General features: G+C 36.8%; 1 protein-coding gene across 1 annotated transcript; it reads left to right on the top strand.

Moving 5' to 3' along the window:
* The first annotated feature begins 1,275 nt into the window (after positions 1 to 1,275).
* LOC107705315 (pleckstrin homology domain-containing family O member 1-like) lies at positions 1,276 to 22,142 on the top strand. The gene is made up of 6 exons (XM_016508573.1): positions 1,276 to 1,717; positions 2,958 to 3,104; positions 12,137 to 12,277; positions 16,134 to 16,238; positions 18,832 to 18,933; positions 20,109 to 22,142. The coding sequence occupies exons 1-6, from the start codon at positions 1,691 to 1,693 to the stop codon at positions 20,799 to 20,801; spliced, it is 1,215 nt and encodes a 404-aa protein (XP_016364059.1). The 5' UTR covers positions 1,276 to 1,690; the 3' UTR covers positions 20,802 to 22,142.
* Positions 22,143 to 24,509: the final 2,367 nt, after the last annotated feature.

Below are 24,509 nucleotides of genomic sequence, written 5' to 3'. Positions count from 1 at the left end.
CAAGAATTCCTCATTTACCAGACATATTTATATATTTGTATGTATATATATTATATCAAATGGCGATTCAAGAAATTAAAAATATAAATATATCAATAAATACATTTATTTATAAGTAGCGCTGGGCAACGATTAATCAGGATTAATCGCAAACAAAAGAAAAGTTTTTGTTTATATATGTGTGTGTACTGTGTATATTTATTATGTATATATAAGACACACACTACAGTATATATTTTGAAAATATTTATAATTTATATTATATATAAATGTATTTAATATAAACAACATTTTTCTTAAATATATACATGCATGTGTGTGTATTTATATATACATAATAAATATACATAGTACACACACATATATTATGCATACAAAAACTTTTTTGGATGCGATTAATCATTGCCCAGCACTATTTATAAGTATATAATAACATATACTCTGTAAAAACGGAAATCGTACACCTATTTCTATCTTTTGACCATAAAAATTACTTCAGTCAACAGAAACTGAATACAGTAAAGTTGACTCAGTCATATTAAATAGTTTGATGTATTAATTATAAAAGCCATAAAACCAGTTAATTTCGATTTTAACATCAAAAGCACATATTTTCCTACCTGACATTTGTGTGTGCTACTAAATAATAATGCAAAACAACACAGTTCTGAAAACAGTGAATGAGAAGAAAATGCTCCAAAACTAGCAATTCATACATCAAAATATACCATGATATACCACCCATAACTGCTCAGATCACACATTTGACATCAAAGGGGATTAAATAAATGAAAGATATAAAAATATGAATAAATAATTATATATTTAAAATAAAAAATATTCTAAAAAACTGAAATTGTGCAGTTGGTAACTTCAGAGGCTATTTCTATCTGACTTAATGCATTAAAGTTGATTCAGTCTTATTAAAAAGTAGGTGACTCATAAAACCAGTTCATTTACATTTTTACCACAGTACAGAATACTAAATGATACTGCTAATGTCAATGAATTCTTCAAATCCTGGTTTAAATATTGCTCCTTAAAAAGTTATATTTTTAGAACAGCATGTTCTTAGTGTAATTATTTTTTAATTACACGTTATTAATATGTAATAATAATAATAATAATAACAATAATAATGCAATTGCATTATTATTATTATTACTATTAAATTAAAAATGTAAAATGACAGCAAAATACTGCACATTCCTTTCAGTACAGCAAGTCCCCCCTCTGTCTTTCCAGTGACATCACTGTGGTGTCCATAGGTGGAGCTGTCGAGGACAAAGAGAGAGGGACCACAGCCATAAGTTCTCCAGCTCACAGAACTCCACAAGAGACAGGAGATCCGGCAGAAGATCAACCCGTACGACACGATGATGATGATGGCACCAGCACAGACTCATCTGCTGCTCTAGAAAGCACATTTTTCAGATCTGTCTGCGTGACCACAAAGAAAAAGCCATTGGATGATAATCTGGGCGGATTTGCAGGACACTGAATGGAAGTAAATAGACAAGAAGAGGCGTAAAATACCAACGGGCGAGCGACTCATTCAACACCGAGCTCTTCTTTGGGTGCAACGTTTCGAGTCCACACCAGGATTTTGTTTCGTTGTAGACAACACATTGTGCACGAAAGGATCTGGATTTAGCAGTGGGAGAGTCTGGAAGCTCCGTTTTATTGAGCCATGAAGAAGAACGGTTCAACAAAGCGGGTAAGACGTCGAGTCAGTCCACTCTATTGTCAGTGAGGAGCGCCGCGAGCCTTTGTGCACTAGTATGACCACTGCAGCAAGTACACTTCAGCTTACTAAAACACCATTTAACAACATTTTGCAATACACCAATGCAGTACATGAATTATAATTATTTTATTTTAGCTGTAAATGTATAAATCGACAAGATATTATTTCGCACGCCTTTTTTGGAGGTAGTTTACCAGGCTTAAAATAGTGAAAGGAGTAATGCTGTTTTATATACGTTTAAATAAGTTTATCAAATATGTACTATACATGCATTAAACCATTTAAACTCAATTAAGAACTGATTTATTTTCATATCACATCAAAAATATACAGAACCCGATTGCTATAACCAGAAGCAGTAGGCTATTACAGTTTCTAGAAAACGGAATAAGACTGCTGGCATATTAAACAGACGTTTTACAATTCTTTTTAATTAGTCAGACTATAATTTAATATACGCATTTCCTAACAAATATGAATTATTAATACATCGAAAACATTCATTCTAAAGCCCCAAAAGGAAACTCCCAAGAGAACCCACGTTTGAAAAATGCTAGTTATCTTCTGGGACTACAAACTGAACACTTAACATGCACTATTAATGAGTTGATTCAATTACTGTCCAAAATGACTAGAAAGCATAATAAATGGCACATCCAATGTTTCCTGTCTAGACTAGCAGGTGAAGAATGGGCATGTTTCATATAGAATATGCCGATTATATGCATAAATAGCTGAGGAAAAGTCTTTTTTCTGAATAATAAACAGATTATGGATATTGCTCACTCGGTCTGTGAGATCAGTGTAATAGAAATACATTTTTCTTGCCAGTATTGTGCATGTACACAGCCTTTTCTCATCACACTCAGTTTAGACTGCAAGATCCCAGCTCAGGTAAAAGGTTGAGGAAACACTGGTGTGTGTATGTGCATGTGCTGTGTGAGAAAAAAGTGAGTGAGTGCCAGGAATGTGATATGATCTACATGACAAAGACAATGACATGGTCTTTAAGAAAGTCTCCCCCTCTCTAGAGACTATGACTGTGGCTCAAAACCTAGTGAACTGCCTTCCTAGACAGCATAATGTGCATTATCGACCTGCAAAGGCCTAGAAATGCTGTTTAGGCTTTGAAATGCAGACAATTAGATCATAACCAACTGGAAACCTTAAGTCTCACTGGCATGTCTCTAATTTCTCTCTGTAAACACAGGGCCCTCAGGACGCCAATCAACAGCCCATGCAGCCCGACAAAACTGGCTGGATTCGCAAGTTCTGTGGCAAAGGAATTTTCAGGGAAATTTGGAAAAACAGATTTGTTATACTGAAAGGAGACCAACTCTACATTTCTGAAAAAGAGGTTAGTTTTGGACAAATAGTTTTTTTCACTCTTTATGCTTTTCTCCACATCATCATCATTTGATTGATGATATGCTACTTGTGTAACATGCTTACAATGATATTTAGTACTACTTTCGGTGTGAGAAAGAAAGAAATCTGCTCCAGTTGCTTAACGGCATAGATGGGTTACATGACATGTCCTCATCTCTGAAAACCATAACAAAACTACACAAAGTAAAAAAAATAATAATACAATCCACACTGCAATATAAGAATACACTTCCAATGCAGATAAATTTATTAAAATTCAAAATAGTTTTTTTCACTCTTTATGCTTTTCTCCACATCATCATCATTTGATTGATGATATGCTACTTGTGTAACATGCTTACAATGATATTTAGTACTACTTTCGGTGTGAGAAAGAAAGAAATCTGCTCCAGTTGCTTAACGGCATAGATGGGTTACATGACATGTCCTCATCTCTGAAAACCATAACAAAACTACACGAAGTAAAAAAAAAATAATACAATCCACACTGCAATATAAGAATACACTTCCAATGCAGATAAATTTATTAAAATTCAGGCGACACAAAGAAACCCATCACTCAAACTAAACTGTCATTTTTCCAATTTTCCAGCCTATGCAGTCCATGGTAATAATACATTTTTTTTCTGATTTGTTTTCTGGTTTTCTGATTACTGATTACATAACTGTCATGTGTATAATTGCTCAGTGAAAATAGAGATTCAGGCTGTTCACATTTTCTTAAAGGGGTCATATGATGCTTTTTTAAAGATCATTATTTTGTGTATTTGGTGTAACAGAATATGTTGACATGCTTTAATGTTCAAAAAACACATTATTTTTCAAATACTGTACATTATTGTAGGTCCTATATGCCCCGCCTCTCTCAAACGCTTAGTTTTCTACAAAGTCCCTCCTTCCGACAAGAGCAGTCTGCTCTGATTGGCCAGCTGACCCAGCGCATTGTGATTGGCCGAACACCGCAAGCACTCGTCAGAAATGTAACGCCCCTTACCATAATCGCGAGCTTCATCTTTCAAAATAAATGTAAAGACAGAGCCCGAAAGGAGAACAGAGTCACGTGACAGACACAGTAATGATGCAGTACACAAGCCGCGGTTAAGACAGCTGACTCTACTGTGATGTGAAGCTGTCTCTCTCTCTCTCTCTCTCTCACACACACACACACACACACACACACACAGTGGCAGAGTCTTAACTTTGATAAAGAATATCTCTTTGGTTTTGAGACTTTAGTCTTTGCAACTTCAGGGATCTTATCTATGCACAATCAGCTTGTAACACTCCAAAGAGAAAGGAAAGCTTGAAATCGCATCATATGACCCCTTTAATATTAACAAATAATATTAAAAAAAAAACATCAACCAAGTCAAACAGCATGAGGTTTATCTTATGCATAACATATGCAGAGGGGGAAAAAAAATAAATATTACAGGAGCACTTATGGGTTTAATTTTCAGGGAAATTTGGAAAAGCAGATTCGTTATACTGAAAGGACAGCAACTCTACATTTCTGAAAGAGAGGTTAGTTTTGGACAAACCTTTTTTTCTCTTAATGCTTTTCTCCACATCTTCATTTGATTGATGAGATGCTACTTGTGTAACATGCTTACAATGATATTCAGTACTGCTTTCAGTGTGAAAAAGTATGAAATGTGTTCCAGTTGCGTAAAGGCATAGATGGGATATGTGACATTCCCTCATCTTTGAAAACCATAACAAAACTATACAAAGTAAAAGAAAGCACAATCCACACTGCAATATAAGGGTACACTTCCAATGCAGATAAACATGTATTAAAATTCAGAAGACATGTAGTTAAGCCAAAAATAAAAATTCTGTCATCATTTACTCATGTCGTGCCTTTCAAAACCCACATGACTTTTTCTTCATTGGAAAGGAGAAGTTTATGAGAATGAAAGTAGATGGCAAACAGGAACTGTCAATCTCCAAAAAGGACAAAAAAAAGCTTCATAAAACATAAAAGTAGTCCATACAACTCATTATTCTTCTTCATTGTATGAAAAAAACTGCAGTTTGGACTTTCGACAAAAAAACTCAATAAATAAACTATCCCTTTATTATCCTGCTCTGCTCAGGTCAGGCTTGCTGTGGTACACAGAGCTGTGTCTTACAGTGTTAACACCTTTATTCAATTGCAGACATTGTTCTGGAATTAGAGCCGGATGTGCTGAAAGGCCAAACATGATGAGATAAACATGTAAACATTCACTTGGCTGACTGTCATTTCCAAGTCCAATGCACCACATACTGTCAGCGTGTGCCTGACATTATTGTGCCTTCCTGACATTGGGCCTGGATGAAGTGAAGGTTTAAAGAGAATTTTAACAAGTTCAGCAAGCATGAAGGAATAGGAAAATAAAGGGCCTTTATTCAGGAACGAGGCTGATTTACTGCAGTGTGGGAGGACGAAGGGAAGTAAAGCAGGATTGAGGTTGAGTCATGGTCACGCAGAAGACTGTTTGCTGTGCTCAGCATCAGATCAAACAATGCCGAGGCAGCATATGGGCTCTGGCTCACAGCTCAGAGGGAGGATTGACCCTTTTAGTGCTTAACAGACTGAGGTTTCATCATACTGTCGTCTAGATGTTTCTCTCCAGCTGTCTAGACAGACAACAGATTTTAATGATCCGATGCTGTTGTTTTGGTATCATGTTTCCTAATAGATAAATGCCAAAATGATTCTCATATTTATATGTTGGTCTGAAGATCCAAGCTTGAGGAGTTAAATATAGTTCTAAAACATATATACCATCAGGTATCTTGGCTTATACTATACATGTTTTTTTTTTAGAATTTTTATACAGTCCCCTAAGAGTTAAAGGGACAGTTCACCTAAAAATGAAAACACTGTCATCATTTACAAAACCCTGATATTGTTCCAAACACACATGACTTATTTCTGCAGCAACACGAACGGAGAATATTTGAAAAATTGTGATGATTGCACTTTCAATTAATAGGAATTAGGACTTTCAAGCTTACAAAAGGTACAATAAAAGTATCAAAAATAATGAAATGTAGACAACTTTCAAAAATGTACCATGATAACTGTAGTTTTTGCCAAAAATACCATAGTTAGCTACAGCAAAATTACTACAATATTACTGATGGTCTCAACAAACATAAATTAAACTGACAGAACGATTCTAAAAGTACCCATATTAATGGCAACCAACTTACATTTTGGATTTTTATTTTGGTGATACTTGCCTGTGGAAAAACTAGCTGCCATGCCAGGGAGATGTAGGTGGTTACATCAACAAAGAGAAGTCTGTTGTTTCACTGGAGGATTTATGAATTATGAAAAAACATGTTGAACACATGCTGAATTGGTCACAGAAAGATCAAACCTGCATTTAGAACATTTACATTTAATGCTGACTTTAATGGCCAAATAAGTTTTCTACATAATGCTCAGGCCCCTCTTTTAATGTACATTTATTTGCACATTTTATTATCTACCAGGTATAAATTGCTTTGAGAAGTATAAGCATGCCTCTTCAACAAACTCAACAAAAATTTGAGGTATCTGCAGCGTTAAGGGCTAAAGTATGAGCAATGGCAACAGCAAGCACCACTGGCCGTTCATTGTATGTGATTCCGCTTAAATGAAATTGACATATTCGAGTCAGATGATAGTAGATTGAAGGGTGGCAGTAAACTGAATGTGAGAATGTGTCCAGCAAAACTCTTCCAGAACAGCTCACAGGAGCAGATGTCACGCGAGTGTTGTTCGTGGTCAGATTCCTGGCCGCTGATGTGGCAGATGTAGGGAGAGTAGGAGAGCTTTTTCCCACTCACCCAGGACTGTCTTCACATTTACACACTCATTCTGGTACATTTCTCTCTCACAATCTAAACTTTAATCAGGTGTAATTTCCTGTCTTTGTTTGTTCTGCTTACACTAAATGGCATCTACCAGAACTTCAACATGAAAGTAGAAGACGACAAGAGCTGTCTGTCTGTCTTCTTTTTGCCTTCTCAAGCCCAAATAAGGAAGCTGTGGTCTTCATCTATTTTGAAAGTATCTTATGTTGCTCTTCTGCTTTTTGAAGTCATATGCATAGATGGTAGTCATGGGTGTAATGGCCACAACTTGTTCCTCTTTACGCTGATCTTTTCCTTTTTGCTCATCTACTTTGCCTAAAATGATGGCATTAAAAGTGCATTGAAGTCATAGTCCTTCTATTAGGGTGACTCACAATTAGTATCCACCCTAAACAGAAACAGCCTTGTCAATTTCATTATGACACTACAATATTCCACCTTTGTTTTTTTCACATCATAATTAGCCAAGTGCTTGAATTAGTTCATGCATCCCATTTATCTCACTCCAGTTTAGATGTCATATTAGTACATATGCTTTGCACTCCCTAATAAAGAGATCTGCAGATGTGCTGAATTATTCAAACAGTGTGAATTAGTGCAAACGGAAAACATAATAAAACGATGAGATCATGCAGTGCAATAGTAAAAGTAACATGTCTATAGACTTCATTGTATACATTATATGCACAAATACTCACGGAAAAAATGTGTGAATTTTTCTTTTTACAACTGCCGGCATCGTTCTCTAGGGTGATGGGGTGCAGTCGGCCAGCTACATTTACACAAGCAGAGTCGCAAATGAAATCGACGGATGAATCATTTCACAGGTCAGGGCCTGGCACAGCTCTGACTCACTTGCTGGAAAGCGAGATCAGTGGAGGATGTCGTGCCCTGTATAGTCATCAAACCATTTCTTCTCCGTCTGGTTTCTTTAGGTGTTTTCTTCTGTTCCGCAAAGTATCAGATGGGATCTTGGTCACACCATGTCAGATGATTATTACTGCAATTGGAAGTTGTTTCAAAGAATTTGAAAGGACGGCAGAGAAAAATCCTCCAAGTTGCAGGCTGGTTTTACTCTGGAACAGCAGTTTGCAAAATAGCATCAGGAAGTTCAAAATGAGAAGCTTGTTGGACTGGACTCAAATTATAAACTGTACAACAGTGGCTCTAAACTAAAAAATATTTAGGAAAAAATTATAATACAGCAAAATGGGCTTTTAAAGAGAGGAAAACGGTTTGTTGTTACTGTCAAAGGCCTTGCAGTTTTGTTGGATGTAGTTTGTGGTGATATGAATAAATTTTTTGCACTGTGTTTGGTCACAACTTGACGTCCAAAAGCAAAACTAGATGAAAACCACTGTGCTAAAAGTCAGAGAGGAAACACCTTCAAACTGTCTTTTGTTGGTTTGTAACTGCTGATTGTCAACGTGTAGCTCGGCCTTCCTTCCCTCACCTGGCCAAGCAAACATGCTGCATTTAACCCTAAGATCTCTCCTGCAGCTTTTTGAATTTGGTCGTACCATTCAGAGATTTCCACTTAAACACTTTGCAATTAATTTTTCATGTGTGGGCCGTTGGGACACATTGCCGAGGAGTATTCATTTCAAATTCCTCTTCAGGGTATTTGGCTTTTCTGATATACCCTCTCAGCTGCAATGTTTTGTGACCCTAATGGACGTTTATAAAAGGTTAGACCGGTTAATGGAGAAAGTAAATATGAATTTGAATAGCGAAATTCCATTCAGATGGAACTTGACCAGTCCTTTGAAAGACAGTGAAACACGAAACGATGGCTGCTCATCTCTGAATGATCCACCTGGCCTCAGACTGAAACAAAAGGACACCTGAACAGGAAATTCTCCAGTTGATTTGTTGAATAACATGAATACGAATACACACTGGAAATGGTGCATGTGAGCAACAAGAAAATGTTAACAAACAAAAAAAAACAGCAAACCGTAAAACCTTTTTTTCCTGTGGCTAATTCAAGTTAAGCTCTAAACTGCTGGCAATAGCATGATGTCAAAAATAATGTTGACTCGTATGACACAGAGGACTGAGTAATGGCTGCTGACCCCAAACTTTTTAACAATAGTGTACAATGGAAGTCCAAGTGGAATTGGAAAATTAGAGCATTTAGACTTTTAACTTCTTTAGTACATCCACTTTTCTCTGGATTCAGTTGATTTCCTTCCTACATTTTGTTCTTTGAATATCCTGTTTCAGTCTGATGAAACATTTGTGAACAGCAGTTTTGTGGCAATATTTGAGAAACATGCTCCATTGACTTCCATTATAAGTGCATCGATGTAAACACAAATTTGTGCCAAAATGGTTTTCTGTAGTACTCAACAGCACAGATGCTATTTGTAGAGCTCAAGTTTTTTTGAACCTGGATCATTTCTGTAACCTCACACACAACAAAAATATTGTTTACAGCTCCAGACAGCTTTAGTTACATAACAGAAAGTAGCTTGATTACAGAGTACATTTTAAACAGCCTCGCAAAACTGTGAAATTATTCTCTCAGTAGTACTTCTCTGTCCCTTCACTCTTTCTGTTGAGAAGCACAAGGTTTGGCAAACAATTTTCTCTAGCTTTCTTTTGGTTGTTTAAGATGCTATTTTGAGCTATTCACACTGTATGTGTGTGCATCTCCTCTGCAAAATAATGCGTCTGTTTAAAGCTTAATGTACACAATATTAAATATAGATGATGCTCTTTATTTGCAGTTAAAAAGGTAAAGGCGAAAATTGGCTTGTTGCTCAAGCATCTGCCAGTTCTTATTTAAAGAGGCAGTTTCAAATGTTATGAAATCCAAATAATGGTGTCAGATTCATATACAACCACTTAATTAGACTGCACCTACTCAGTTTAAAGGAGCAAAGAGCATAACTACAAAAGTAGTAGTGTAGTTCACATTCATTCAATGAATTTAACCACTAAAGTATTCTATATTCTGTGTGATCTCAGATTACAGATTACTTTTACTGTGCCTGATTTGTCATCAGATATATCAGGGTCATTTTACAAGTAATGACGGTGAAATATCCAAATCTTATTGTGGTATCAAACACTTTTTTTTAACTTCAGATGATTTCTATACCTCACTTCTATGCCTCATTTTCATTCACTATAGTGCATTGTAAATCATAACAGCATACTTCAGTATTTTCTTGAATCTAGTTGTATTGAGGAGTTCTTAATGTCCGGTATTGAGTGCAAATACTGTGTACTGTGCCCCAACTGTCCTCTCCTGGAAAAAAGGATGGGATCAGATTGCTAGTTAATTGCTGCCTTTGTACTGCTGGAACAGTAGATGTACTATTTGTACAGCCATTCCCTGTCGTGACACCCCGTAGTGCACTGGGTGTGATGCCAATCTCTTAAGTACTGCACTATAGAGCGGCTCTGTAGTACAGAACACAACCAGATGTGTGCTTGCATGCATAGACAGCGTTTTTTGTCTTTAGTAGAACGCTAATGGAAATTGATTGTGACTTAATGAGAACGTTTGGCAGGTGATAGCAAATCAGACCATGGTGTTCACTGGGAATCCGGGTTATTACAGCTCCAGACAGCTTTAGTTACATAACAGAAAGTAGCTTGATTACAGAGTACATTTTAAACAGCCTCGCAAAACTGTGAAATTATTCTCTCAGTAGTACTTCTCTGTCCCTTCACTCTTTCTGTTGAGAAGCACAAGGTTTGGCAAACAATTTTCTCTAGCTTTCTTTTGGTTGTTTAAGATGCTATTTTGAGCTATTCACACTGTATGTGTGTGCATCTCCTCTGCAAAATAATGCGTCTGTTTAAAGCTTAATGTACACAATATTAAATATAGATGATGCTCTTTATTTGCAGTTAAAAAGGTAATTAAGGCGAAAATTGGCTTGTTGCTCAAGCATCTGCCAGTTCTTATTTAAAGAAGCAGTTTCAAATGTTATGAAAAATTCTGGACACACTGGGCAGTAAAAATGTTCATTTTAAATTAGCTTTTGTTGGGAATAATTAAGCAAATTACATTTATTTTCTAATTTCTACATAGTCTACAAAAATTGCACCACCACACATTCAGAGTACAAAAGTACAAAAAATATTATTATTAATGATTTTTATATAATATTGATGATTAATAAGATGATTTCTATACCTCACTTCTATGCCTCATTTTCATTCACTATAGTGCATTGTAAGTCATAACAGCATACTTCAGTATTTTCTTCAGAATCTAGTTGTATTGAGGAGTTCTTAATGTCCGGTATTGAGTGCAAATACTGTGTACTGTGCCCCAACTGTCCTCTCCTGGAAAAAAGGATGGGATCAGATTGCTAGTTAATTGCTGCCTTTGTACTGCTGGAACAGTAGATGTACTATTTGTACAGCCATTCCCTGTCGTGACACCCCGTAGTGCATTGGGTGTGATGCCAATCTCTTAAGTACTGCACTATAGAGTGGCTCTGTAGTACAGAACACAACCAGATGTGTGCTTGCGTGCATAGACAGCGTTTTTTGTCTTTAGTAGAACGCTAATGGAAATTGATTGTGACTTAATGAGAACGTTTGGCAGGTGATAGCAAATCAGACCATGGTGTTCACTGGGAATCCGGGTTAAAAGGTTCTCTTCTTCCATGTTTGGAGTGGACCAATGATATTTTGGAGCTACGTTTTGAGGTCTCTCCTAGTTTAAAGTTAGTGTCATTAGTCATTCAGATGCCCTTAACAATTGTGACCGCACCAACTAGACTAAACCAAACACTGACCTCAAACACATCATACACCTTTCAAATGCTGTGCTGTTGTTTTTTTTCCCCTTAAAAAAATTCTGGACACACTGGGCAGTAAAAATGTTCATTTTAAATTAGCTTTTGTTGGGAATAATTAAGCAAATTACATTTATTTTCTAATTTCTACATAGTCTACAAAAATTGCACCACCACACATTCAGAGTCATGATTTTTATATAATATTGATGATTAATAATTAAATAAAAATAAACTATTATTAGTATTAATCAATATTTTTTGTCAAACAAACTACTAAAATCACCCCTTAAAGTTATTTAAGAACAAATACATAAATATTGAGATGTATGTAATCGAACAAATTTAAAGCACAGTATTAAAACCAAATCTGTACTTTCTACAGGTCAAAGATGAGAAGAAAATCCAGGAGGTGGCGGATCTCACCGACTACGAGAGGTCTGAAGAACTTCGCAAGGCCAAAAGCAGGAGCAAAAAGAATCACAGCAAGTTCACGCTTCTGCGTTCACGGCAGCCAGGCAACAAGGTCAGTCTCTACAGGAAGTTGGGTTTCACAGCAGAGCATAATAGCTAATGGCTTTATGTCTCAGTCAGCACTAGAGCACTGCTGGGCTGCTTCATTAGTCAGTTTGCAGTCATGCTGTGAGACAGTGATCACCTGTTGCACAACTCAAAGATCTGTGTCTCTACATACATTCAAACATATTAGAGTAAAAAGAAATTAAACAGGAATAAAAAAAAGGGGTTTTGACTGGTTATTCGTTCATACAGAAAGTATTCAAACTAGGGCTGGGCGATATGATGATATATATCGGATGGACGAAATGAAAAGTCTGTCGTTTCATATTATGCTCTATCAAAACTTCATGTTTGCACGCGTTTTTAAGCACTGCAGTTTAAAACAACTGATTTTAGGCCGCTGAAACACAAACAACAGAGCTAACGTTATATGCGCGCGCTGTCTCTGTTTCTGTGTGAGAGGAGCGCGTAAGCTGCGCATCAGCTGCTAATAGAGCTCGTGAGCATTTTTGCCGCGTTATTGGCTTTGAACGATTGCATAAACGCGGATATTTTTTGTTTGAGTATCGCGTCAGTATCGATATATCGATACTTTGTATCGATACGCCCATCCCTAACGGGGATGCAGGCAGAAATGCGCGCTCACGTCACGTTGCTGTGCGCGTGGTAACTTAATTAAAACTTTTTAAAACATTAAAACTTCATGCGTTCACGCGTTTTTAAGCACTGCAGTTTAAAACAACTGATTTTAGGCCGCTGAAACACAAACAACAGAGCTAACGTTATATAAAGCGAAAATGATTCCAATTCCCCGGCTTTGCAAGTAGCCTATCCTCATAAACACAGCCATTTAGGTCTTAAGGGAACGTAAACAGTTGCAAGAGAAAACGCATGTGTAACTGTATATTGGATCCGGACTTCGGTCTTAAAGGGGAAGTTGTCCAATATTCGTTCTGTCTGCCATTCATGTTAATCAAACAACAGTGAGAGAAAATCTCTCACTGCTCTTGACTAAATCACTTTTGTAACTAGAATAAGAAGAAAATAAATAAATAAATAATGATAATGCTAATAATTATGCATATATATATATATGGATAGATAGATAGATATAACTTACACAGTGAAGACTAATTTACAATGTATTTCTTATTTATTGAAGTTTTTTGTCCTATTGCTTGTCATTAGTTTCTTATCCTTATTTCATCACTGACTGTTTATTTATCTCCAGTGAGCTTGAGATTTTTTTTTAATTATTTTCTTGTATTAGTTTGATATCGACATTGGTGACAAGGATAATGAAAATTCTATGGTATAAAAGATTTTAATATCATAAAAACCTTATTAAAAGAAAAAAAAACTATATTGTGATATATATCGTTATCGTGATATAAAATTACTCATACCGTGATACAAGATTTTGGTCATATCGCCCACCCCTAATTCAAACTGCTTTTGTACTTTGAACAGGACAATTCAAGAGTCACACCTGTTTGTAAACACGGTTTTCGATACCAAACACTGACTGTGTGAACGCAGCCATTAAGTCTCAAGTCTAAGACAATATTAGACAATAAATCGTACTCCAGCATAGTTGGCACGCCGGTCTCTAAGCACAAACTTGGACCGACCTCTGTAGTCATCCTATCCTGAGTAATTGGCTTTCAGTAAGAACGGCTCAGCTTATTGCTTTCACTAGCACACCACAGGCCGCCATGAATATCCTTCATCCTTTAGACCAACACAAATAGTACATCTTACCAATTGTGTTAAGGCTCCTTGTTTCTTAAAGGCAAGGTATGTGTGTTTTTTTTATGTTCATTCTGTCTCCAATTAATGCAGAGACTATAAGTTAACTCTCTATCCATCCATCCATCCATAAACCTACAAACTTTGAGGCTTCTTGAACTTTGTCAGAGCTTGATTTTTTTCAAAGCCAGCATTCAAAGTCACGACAAACTTTATTTTTCTATAAAAAAAAATCAAATTCATTTTAATTCTGCTTTCTGACATTAAATTCAAATTGCAATTCAGCATCCTGTTTGCTACCTTAATTAAAAATCAGTACAAATTCAGGAATTTACAAGGCATTTTCAACTCAGTTCTGAATCAAACAAATTCTGATCATTCTGAAAATGATCTCCTGGCTCAACTAATTGTGCGAGTATGGGAGAATCTGTAGAGAAGCAAAAATCATTTTTGCAATTCGATTCCAATTTGCAATTGGAAAATTAAATGTTTTATATATAATTTTATTGCCACCTCTCCTGAAATGCGTTTTTGAATCAGTATCAGTCCTTTTAGAAGTCTGCAGTTACAAATACAAAGTAGAAGTCTAGTTATGTAGCTTTTTCTGGTTGTCTAGACTCTTGTCTAGAACACATTTTTAGGATTTCTGATGAAACATTAGGGGTTACGTCTGACCAATCCTTTAAAATCCAGCGCTGAGACAAGGGGTTAATCCCCAGGAAACAAACATGGAGGGTCTTAGGAAAATCCAGCAGCAGCCACCCTCCCTCCCAAACCCACAGAAACACAGCACTGCATGGTTAATAAGTCCCTCTGCCCCACATACAACAGCTGTTCCACATGCAGCTCAACAGGGGAGACACCCTAATACATGACCTCATGAAAATCATCATCTTTCTGCTCTTTTCTCTCGCCTGCCTCTTTTTTGCATCTTTAAAAACAGACTACCTAATTTTCATTACCAAAGAATTCAAAAGCCTTACAGAAACCATCTTCTACATATTTATAGCATTATATTTTACCCCCGAGATCCACCTATGAAGCAAGTCAAGTTTTCTTGGACCCAATCTGTTTTAAATAACATTTACTAAACTATTTTTGCTGTTGTAAGAATTTCACCTAGCAACCAACCAAAACACTTAGCAACAACACTAAAAACATTCTGAACACCTTAGAAATCACATAACAATGCACCGGAATGTCTGGTTTTGCATCAGACAAGCACCACCAATGTAAAAAAAAATCTTGATTATTTGATCAAAAATACAGTTAAAACAGTAATATTTCAATGTTTTCTATTTTAATATAATTTTAAATGTAATTTATTCATTTTGTCAGCAGCAATTACTCCAGTTTTCAGTGTCACGTGGTCCTTCAGAAATCAGCTGAATTTGCTGCTCAAGAAGCATTTCTTATTATTATCAGTGTTGAAAACAGTTGTGCTGCTTAATATTTTTGTGGAAACCGTGAAACATTTTTTTTCTTCAGAATTCTTTAAAAAACAGTATTTATTTGAAATAGTAAACATTTGTTACATTATAAATGTATTTACTGTCACTTTTAATCAATTGGATGTATTTATGCTGAACAAAAGTATTAATTTGTTTTAGAAATAAATAATTTTGACCCCAAATAATAAAATAAAGACTGCAGCAATCAGACCGACAAGGTGTTTTCTGTTTCCCACGATATGTCCCCTTTAATGGTCAAAGTGATTTGCCAACAACAGTACAAATGCGTAGCATAGGGCGCATAGCAGTGTCTTATCTACACAGCTGCAGCATCAACAGAAGGGCCGCCTGTCACGGCTCCAGCAGACTGTGTTTGGACGGCTTGCAGTGTTGTTGCCTAATATGGTGGTTTCTGCCTCACGCTGTTGCTGCATCAGCTGTCCATAGACATAGCCATATGGCCATACCTGCTCATTTATGCTTGGCTCGCTACATGTTTCTGTCCGCCTAGCACAAGACTGAAGGAATTTTCACCACGTGTGTAGGCGTAAAATGAAAAGCCAACAGGGTTCAGGGCATATTGGTCATACATCAAACTGTGTTTGCTCTGTGCTTGGATGTGCAGCACACTATATTAAAGTTTCTCTCATCTGCCACATGCAGGTCCCAAATCTGGTGTTTTTGGCTGTCAGTCCAGAAGAGAAGGAGTCATGGATCAATGCATTAAATGCAGCCATCACTAGGGCCAAGAATCGCATATTGGACGAGGTAAGCTAGACATTTCCATATCTTTGCATATACCAGTGCTGCATGCTATTAATTATTTACAACCAGAACGCAAGTTAGCAATGCATTGACCAGTCAATCGTATTTCGTACACTTCCATTAAGTAGGTTTCTGAGCGTACGGTTAGGCATTTAAGCAACCATCCCAAAAACTCTAGCATAGCAACATCTGAGCACCGTAGGAACTACATAGCAATGCTCAGACAACCTCCCACAACACCCTAGCAGCAATTAGCATAGACAAGCACCACTCCAATTTCTTCAAAAAATGTGAAATCACAGATTGTCATTCACAGGTCCTTGGAGGAGCCACTTTTATGAAAGCTTCTAATCACAAAGTTTCCTGCCCTCTCATTCCCTGATCTTTTCACAGTTTGTTTGCGAAGGGATTTGCTCAATTTAAAAGCGGGTCTATAATCACGCTCGGCACACAGTGGGAGAAAATGAATCACTCCGCCAAAAATAGTTGGTAGTCACGACTTTCAGCGTTAAAGCAGCCAGATCAGAGCCTATCTTCACCTTCAGCTTCCGATAATGAACAAGCTTTAATCTGGCCTAAGCTGTCGGTGTCCTCCACATTTCGTGGGGACCAGGTCATTGTTTGGGACCGTAAAAATACACACAGGTGTTTCAAGTAGGCTGCCTACGACACAGCACACCCAGTGTACTAGATATTCATTTACATAAACCAGAGAGACCATGTGCTTTCCTTTTCACATGTCAATGTGGTGTGATTCATACCCTACATAGTTAAATAGGCGAGATCTCTCATACCACTCAACAGGAGAGGAAACAGACGAGTCAGCACTCGATAATAGCCGGTTATGTTGTGAGATCTTCTGTTGAAGCTTACTAGACACTGTTGTTATAGCTATTCAGTATACCAATTTAAAAATGAGAGAATTGTACTAATATGTCACATTATTCTTTTTAGGGTTGTCACAATACCAACATTCACATAGTTCATACAAATACTTGCACAGTTTCACAATACTACGACAAAACCTAAAATGCTATTTTTTTATATTAAATATTAACAAATTAAAAAATGTAGTCTTCAAATATGGATCAAATCATTAAATAAATATTGCTAATGAAGAAAGACCTAATAATGATAAAAGGGTCTTTTGCATTTGCATATTTTTTTACAATGCCGGGTATTGATTCAAAGTCAATTCAATTCCACTAGACCTTAGTGAGGGAAGCACCATATTTCATTTCCGACAGGAATGAAAATGAGCCTGTGAGGGATAGAAAAACAGTATGTTCAATAGATGCTGTTGTTCAGCTGACGAAATGTCAGTGTTTTCAACAATAACTTTCCGTTTTGAAAGTTTCTGTTGACTAAGGTCTAGCTTTTGATTCTATTTGATTTTGATGTTATTCTATAATTATTAATTTAACAGGCATGCTTCAATTATTTCGATCTCTTGTGGAATTAAAAGTGACAGAGAAACCAGTTGCACACCAGGATTCGCAACTGACTCGCCAACATCTATAAAGACATTAAAGACGGCGTGCTACAGTTGTTTTGCATTATTTTCCATGCATCAAAGGAAAACACATATATCAAAAGAGCAATCGATCTTGGCATTTTAAGAATCAATATCGGCCATATTCTTTTTCTGATCTGCTTGGTTTGGTTTTGCAAATTATAGTTTGTCAATGCGCTGCTTATCTGTTGCCAAGCACTGCTGCATGTTACAAGTATGAGAAATGTGTAGGCAGGTTTAGTGACTACTAGACTACTAGAAACAAAAAAAATATATGTTGTTTGTGGCATTCACTAGCCACAAACAACACAATTCACAAATACATACAAGAACTTTACATATTCTGAAGCTTGTGAGAAACTCATCACCACCACAAGTAGGGTAGGGGTAGGGTACAGGAAGCAGTCACTATGTTGGTCACCCGTCATCCAGTGTTGCTAGTTGGTTGGTATAGTGTTCCAAGAGTGATCTAGGGGCTTTCTTAGTGACTGTAGCACAAACAAAGCAATACGAGTAACATACAAAATTTTAATACTTAGAATTTAAAGATTAGAAGAGATTGCTTCAACGTACACCATTAATAATTATATGTTAAAAGCTCAAGTCAAAAAATACAGATATTATAGGCAACAAAGAAAATCTTCTAAACCAATATTTTTGTTGTTTACCACCCCTCCCTTAGTCCATAAACCCTGACCAAACACAGTAAGATTAGCCGTACACTCCTGGCCAACAAACAAAAGCCATCTCAGAACACACAGTCTTGGATTTGAGCATTTACAGCATAAGCTTTCTCGTAAACAATAGGCTGTACTGACATTTTTGATTCAGAACAAATTCTAAGATTATTCCCTTGTAAGACCATTTTGCCCAAAACTCAAACAATCATCCACTCTGCCGAACTGCTTGTGTCATTATTTGTACATCACATACAAATAATAAACAGACCCATTGACTGGTTGATCAATATACTGGCTCTCCTCCTGCAGGCTTGCGTGAGACATGTAGCTGCTGCTAGTTTCTATCTGACTGATTTGTTCAGTTGGGCTTCATTTCCAGCGCTCTTTGTCCGACCCCTTTTAGGTGACAGTGGAAGAGGACAGCTTGTTGGCCCATCCGACGCGTGACAGAGCTAAGATACCCCATACTCGCCGTCTGCCCACCCGCGGGCACCTCATGGCTGTGGTAAGCAGTCCATTTGCTCTGAATATCATCTCATTAAATGTGAACGTCATTTTGGGAAAAGACTGGAATGATACATATGAAACAGTCCTTTAAGGTAACAAAGTGTGTAGATTATCAGATTTTACTGATAAAATACTTTCTCCTTCATACTTTTAGTTTTAGGACAATTTAGGGCCGAACAATAAGAATCTTTCTGCTTTCCAGGTCAGGCCAGTCCAGATTTCTACTTGCCCTGCCAACATTTTCATTAAAACAAACAAACAAACAAAAAACTATATTTTTATATATATTTGACAAAATTAGGTTTGCTTTTATAATTTTAAATAATTATAATTAAATATTACATTTATTATAATACTAAATAATCATTTAAAATATATAATTTATTATAATAAATCTTTTTCATAATTTATTATATTTTTTAATTTGCAGTAATAAATAAAAATGATGCATGAATTACAATTACACACAAAGCTTCAATAACATTCAAAAACCCTTTTGCTGAGATGATGGCATACATTAGTAAAAATGGGTTTGAAAATTACAAACCGATTATTACCGTTTTACTATTCTACCATAACCATCAATTTACAGTTACAGTAACTTATCTATGTTGGTCAGATCGATAATTTTACATCTTTCACATTAAATTTTACATGTTGTTGAGCCCTGCTTTTAAAGAAAGGTATACTTGAAGAATAAACAATGTGGCAGGACTTACACTCTTCACCTTTAAATATAATTTTAGTGCTGTCAAACGATTAATCGCATCCAAAATAAAAGTTTTTGTTTCCACAATATATATGTGTGTACTGTGTATTTTTATTATGCATATATAAACACACACACACATACAGTATATATATTGAAAATATTTACATGTATATATTTATATTCATATAATTTATATTATATATACATATATTTAATATATGAACATAACATTTTTCTATAGGCTATATATATATATGCATGCATGTGTGTGTATTTATACATAATAAAAATAAACAAACACCACACACATATATTATGTAAACAAAAACTTTTATTTTGGCTGCGATTAATCGTTTGACAGCACTATTTAATTTCAATTGTCATCACTATGAATGAAGCAGTTCGATTTTTGCATTTACCCTGCAGAAAGTCTTATGTCTAAAATCTCCCCACTTTTTCAGGCTTCTACCACAAACTCGGATGGCATGCTGACACTTGACCTCATCCAGGAAGAAGATGTCCCCTCCACACAGTGTCAGGACTCTCATGAGGATACCCTCGATAAAGCTGCTTCTCAGCGCACCCCAGATTCCCAGTGCTCCATCACGGACACCTCAAAGCTCTCAACCTGTAATGAGACTCCTGGAAAGTCCCAGAGTCTGCCACGAAAAAGCGAGAGCGCCTTCGACTGGTCAGAGAACCACAGGACGCCGCAGCTCAGCAAAAAAACGCCCACATCTGACAAGAACCGCTGCGCTTCCATGGATGAGATCCTGACGCACTGCGAGACGCGAGCACTCCCTCATTGCTCAACTTCGGCGCCCGTGCAGCCCATCAGCCAGCTCCAGGACCTCATCACCCAGAAGCTAGAAAGAACTCAAGAACTGCTGACGGAGGTACGGGTGCAGGGCAACGGGAAGGGCTCGCCGGCTGGGAAGAGCTCCAGTCTGGAGGGTCAGCGGATGGAGGCGGAGAGGCTTCTGGAGGAGGCGGCGTCCACTTGGGGACAGGCTCGTGACGTGCTGGAGGAAGTGAAAGAACTCAGAGCATTATACAAGCAGCTTGACTCCGCCTCTTCCGTCACACTCAGTCCTCCACAGAACGGCAAACTAAACAGCCCTCAACAAGCAAACCACCGGAAAAGCATGATGTGAGAACATACAAAGTCCTCCATGGCTTCATTTTTCAATAAACTCTTTCTGTTGACTGCTTTAGCATTGCTGGAATCAACAAAAAACGAATAACATGAGCTATACGTGTATGTATGAATTGTTAAAGAGCAAATCTAATTTCTTCCACTCCCTAATATCAGCGTCAGAGCAAAAATACGAGGGCCTGGTGGTTTTACCAAACACAAGCTGTTGCGTCGTACCCTGCGGTATCAATTTTCACAGTGACGTCGACAGGGACAGTAAAAGCACCGAGTCATCGAGCGGCCCATCAGGGTAGGACAGGGTGAGAAACACCAGACGGCGGTGATGTTGTTGTCATCACCAGCCAATCACAATGTGAATGTTTTCCTTCTGTTTCATAATACACTGGAGGAGCTTCGTTTCGAAATGGTCGCAGACCCCCAGGGTCATTTTTGTGCGTAATAATAATAATAATGCCCAGCACACTTGCTCTGCTGTTAGCACAAACCAAGCTCATAATAAGATGCAATCAGGGTGCAGCCAAAGGCAATTGGCGGGAACGATCACGGATAGGCGCTCAATATCCCGTCAGATGGGCTCTAATTGTGAACAAAGCCATGAACATGAACACAGATGACGTCTAGTGCCAGTGTTGCTGTGGAAAGTCAGCTGCCATTAAAGACGAGACTCCATGCAGTAAAGGAAACTATTAATAATAATTACACATTTGCACTATGGAGAATGCTGTAAAACGAGAGTGACACTGGCAAGCTATCTTTTCAAACCTAAGAGGCAGAACAGACAATCTACTGTAGGTAGGGAAACATGGGTCGTGTAGCTCCAAGTCTTTACACCTAAGTGGTATTTCTGAAAATATGTTGGTATCTCTCAAAATCAAAAGCTGCCTTAGTGTGTTTTCAAAAGGGCACATGCAAACTGCATTTCAAACTCTTCAAAGACTCTGAATGCTTGTATATTTTAATTTTCCAAAATTTCGCCTACAAGTTGTACCTCAAGAGAAGCTTTTAAAGCAGGTTTTTATTTGCTTGCGCTTTGCTTTGCAGGATTTATGTCTCTGGGGAACTATGCAAGGTTGCATGGGTGAAACTCACGAAATCGGTCAAGAGTCATATTTCATTCCAAAATTTCTTTGAGAAAAAGAAGAAATTGTGTTTTGTTTAAAGTACATGAAGCTTATTTGCTCATGTAATTTAGAAAGAAGTTTAATTTTATTTTTGTTCTTAATTTTTATGAAAATTAAGCACATTTCCCCACCCAGTTCTCATTACCGTAATCAATTTATTCTGATAAATGTAAAAAAAACATTTTATTGTTGTACTATAAAAATATGAATATAATAAATTACCAGTGCAAAACTGTCATAAAAAAGAAAAGTCATAAAGGAAAAAAATATAATTCATTTTCTTTATGCAATATATAATTTCTATCTTTTTTTCTTAATTTGGGTCTAAATTGTGACCCAGACAGGTTTAGTGAGATTCCCCCACACATAAGCTTGAAATAATCCACAGGTATCAGGATTTACTGGCAGTGTGCAGTACGGTATTGCGTTAGACGACCAAAGGGTATGTCTTGCCAGTATAAAACACCTTGTTTTACAGTTAGTAGCTAAATAATGTGTTTGCACAATTCTATGGGTACAGGTCAGCCTGTTCTGTTACGAAGACTTGATTATAAACAGTGTTATATTTTTTGTACATTTTATTGTAAAGTGCTTTTTTGTAGAGAAAGACTTTGAGGAGAGTTTTTGCTTTTTAAACGTTTGACTTAGAAAACCACTTCCCTGGAAACGCAACTCAACCGGACATTCCTTGCTTCTGGAATCTTGTCATAAAAAAAACTGTACATTTTCGCTTCCAAAGGTAATAAAGCACAAAGCCTATGGCAGTCTTTTAACTATACAAAATTGTATAGTTAATTGCTTTTATTCACTACCCCTCATATTTTAAGTTCTATTATTATTATATTATCGCCACACAGATGCCAAAGGTTTTCTGTACCTCATACAACTCTTATCTCAAACAGAGCAATGTTGTGTGATCTTTTCAGGTTTAATCAGATGAACTGGTTTTGTTTGGTCAGCTGGCTGTGTTATGATCTGATTTTTCTGACAGTGCCAGCGGAAGGTGAATCGAATTACCCGAGCATCTGTCAGGTAGCCAGGATCATATTAGGGTCATATTAGATTACATCAAAACCAATCCTGACATCTTATCCTATCACATAGAACAACAGATACAGAGCCAAATTATTCCTGTACATTGATAGTCATACATTAGTCATTTATGACACGTTTACTTTAGGTTGACATCATAAACAATGTAACTGCTTAGAGCTGATGTTTCATTCATGCTTTTTTGAACTATTTATGTATGCCATAAGATTGTTCACCTGTTGTCGCTATTTTTCTGAACTTCTGCAGACCTTTGATCAAATGTGAATGTGAATGAAGAGGAAAATCTCTCATTTGGCTCTTGACTGTGTTATTGTGGTCAGACTGGTAATTTTGCATAGGGATGTTGTATTTGTGAGCTAGTGCGTCAGTGCTAGACTGCCACTGGAAAAAAAAGTCTTATGTGATCACAAAGGAACAAACAATTGATTTTGCCTACTTCAAACGACAGAGTCTGGCTATTTTAAGGTTTATGTTAAAGACATGTACATTAATACAGAAGAAAACCTGAATGTTTTTGGAATTTTTCGATTCCATTATCCTCACAAACCCACAATCTCTCAGATGGACAGTTAGTTAGCTGCTGGTAAACAACTCAAGATACTCAAATGTCTTTTCTGCTCTTGCTAATCACATTTATATGGACAATTGTAAATCTTTGTGTACATTATTTCACATTTCTGTAGCTTATTGTAAATGGGGGTCAGTTTGCAGTGTGGAGAGCAGAACCTTGTCAATGGGTGTTTGTAAGCTCAGGACCGGCTAATCTCTGATGTACTTGAGACACAACCACTTGTGCAATTAAAGTGATCCTCATTCAACATCCCTGAATTCTGAGTGTTCATATCTTAACTGCAAAATGTAGCAAATTTTGTCTGACTTGCTTTACAAAATCTTAAATTTCATTAAAAATATTTGAAACACATGGGTAAATTAACCATCTCACTCTCTATAAAATACATTAAATCTTCCCGGAGCAGGTCTATACAGGTGGAGCTGGGGAAGGTGGAGGGTTTCTGAATTGCGCTGCAACTGCCACAGCTAGCACTAGCGAAGTATTTGAATGTTAAGCAGCAAGCTCATTGGCTGCTGATACGAAAATAATCAATCAGCTGCGCAATGTGAATAAAGATGACATTATATCAGACTAAGTTAGAACCTATTGGACTGCACCATCAAGAGTTTAATGACAGAACTTTGGATTATTAACAATTACACTTGTGTTCAAACCAACCGAGAAATTACCTAAAAAGTAAAATGAATTATTACTTGAAAATTAAATTGAATATACGTTTTTTCATGATTTATTTCATTAAATTAGTAATTATGACCACAGTTCTTTCATGATTTACACATTTACACTGAAATAAAGTAAACAACAAGAAAAACCCCACTGGTGCATATACTATACTGAGGGAGCTATAAGTACACAACAAAACTCAGGTGCTGCGTGCGCCAAACCGCATGTGGTCTGAAACTTAAGCAAACTGACAGACAAGTGACAGCAGAAGCCACTGATTGGCTATGAGCCCAGC

Source organism: Sinocyclocheilus rhinocerous, unplaced genomic scaffold (genome assembly GCF_001515625.1).
Source record: "Sinocyclocheilus rhinocerous isolate Xijiao unplaced genomic scaffold, SAMN03320098_v1.1 scaffold222, whole genome shotgun sequence".
NCBI classification, from domain to species: Eukaryota; Metazoa; Chordata; class Actinopteri; order Cypriniformes; family Cyprinidae; genus Sinocyclocheilus; species Sinocyclocheilus rhinocerous.
The sequence above is the reverse complement of the archived record's forward strand: the minus strand, read 5'-3'. Positions and strand labels throughout refer to the sequence as shown.

Excerpts from the sequence above, each read along its gene's own strand:
- LOC107705315 (XM_016508573.1), top strand. The coding sequence starts at position 1,691 with ATGAAGAAGAACGGTTCAACAAAGCGG. Across the intron at positions 3,105-12,136 it reads TCTACATTTCTGAAAAAGAG|GTCAAAGATGAGAAGAAAAT; the intron begins GTTAGTTTTGGA and ends TACTTTCTACAG. Across the intron at positions 18,934-20,108 it reads GCGGGCACCTCATGGCTGTG|GCTTCTACCACAAACTCGGA; the intron begins GTAAGCAGTCCA and ends CCACTTTTTCAG.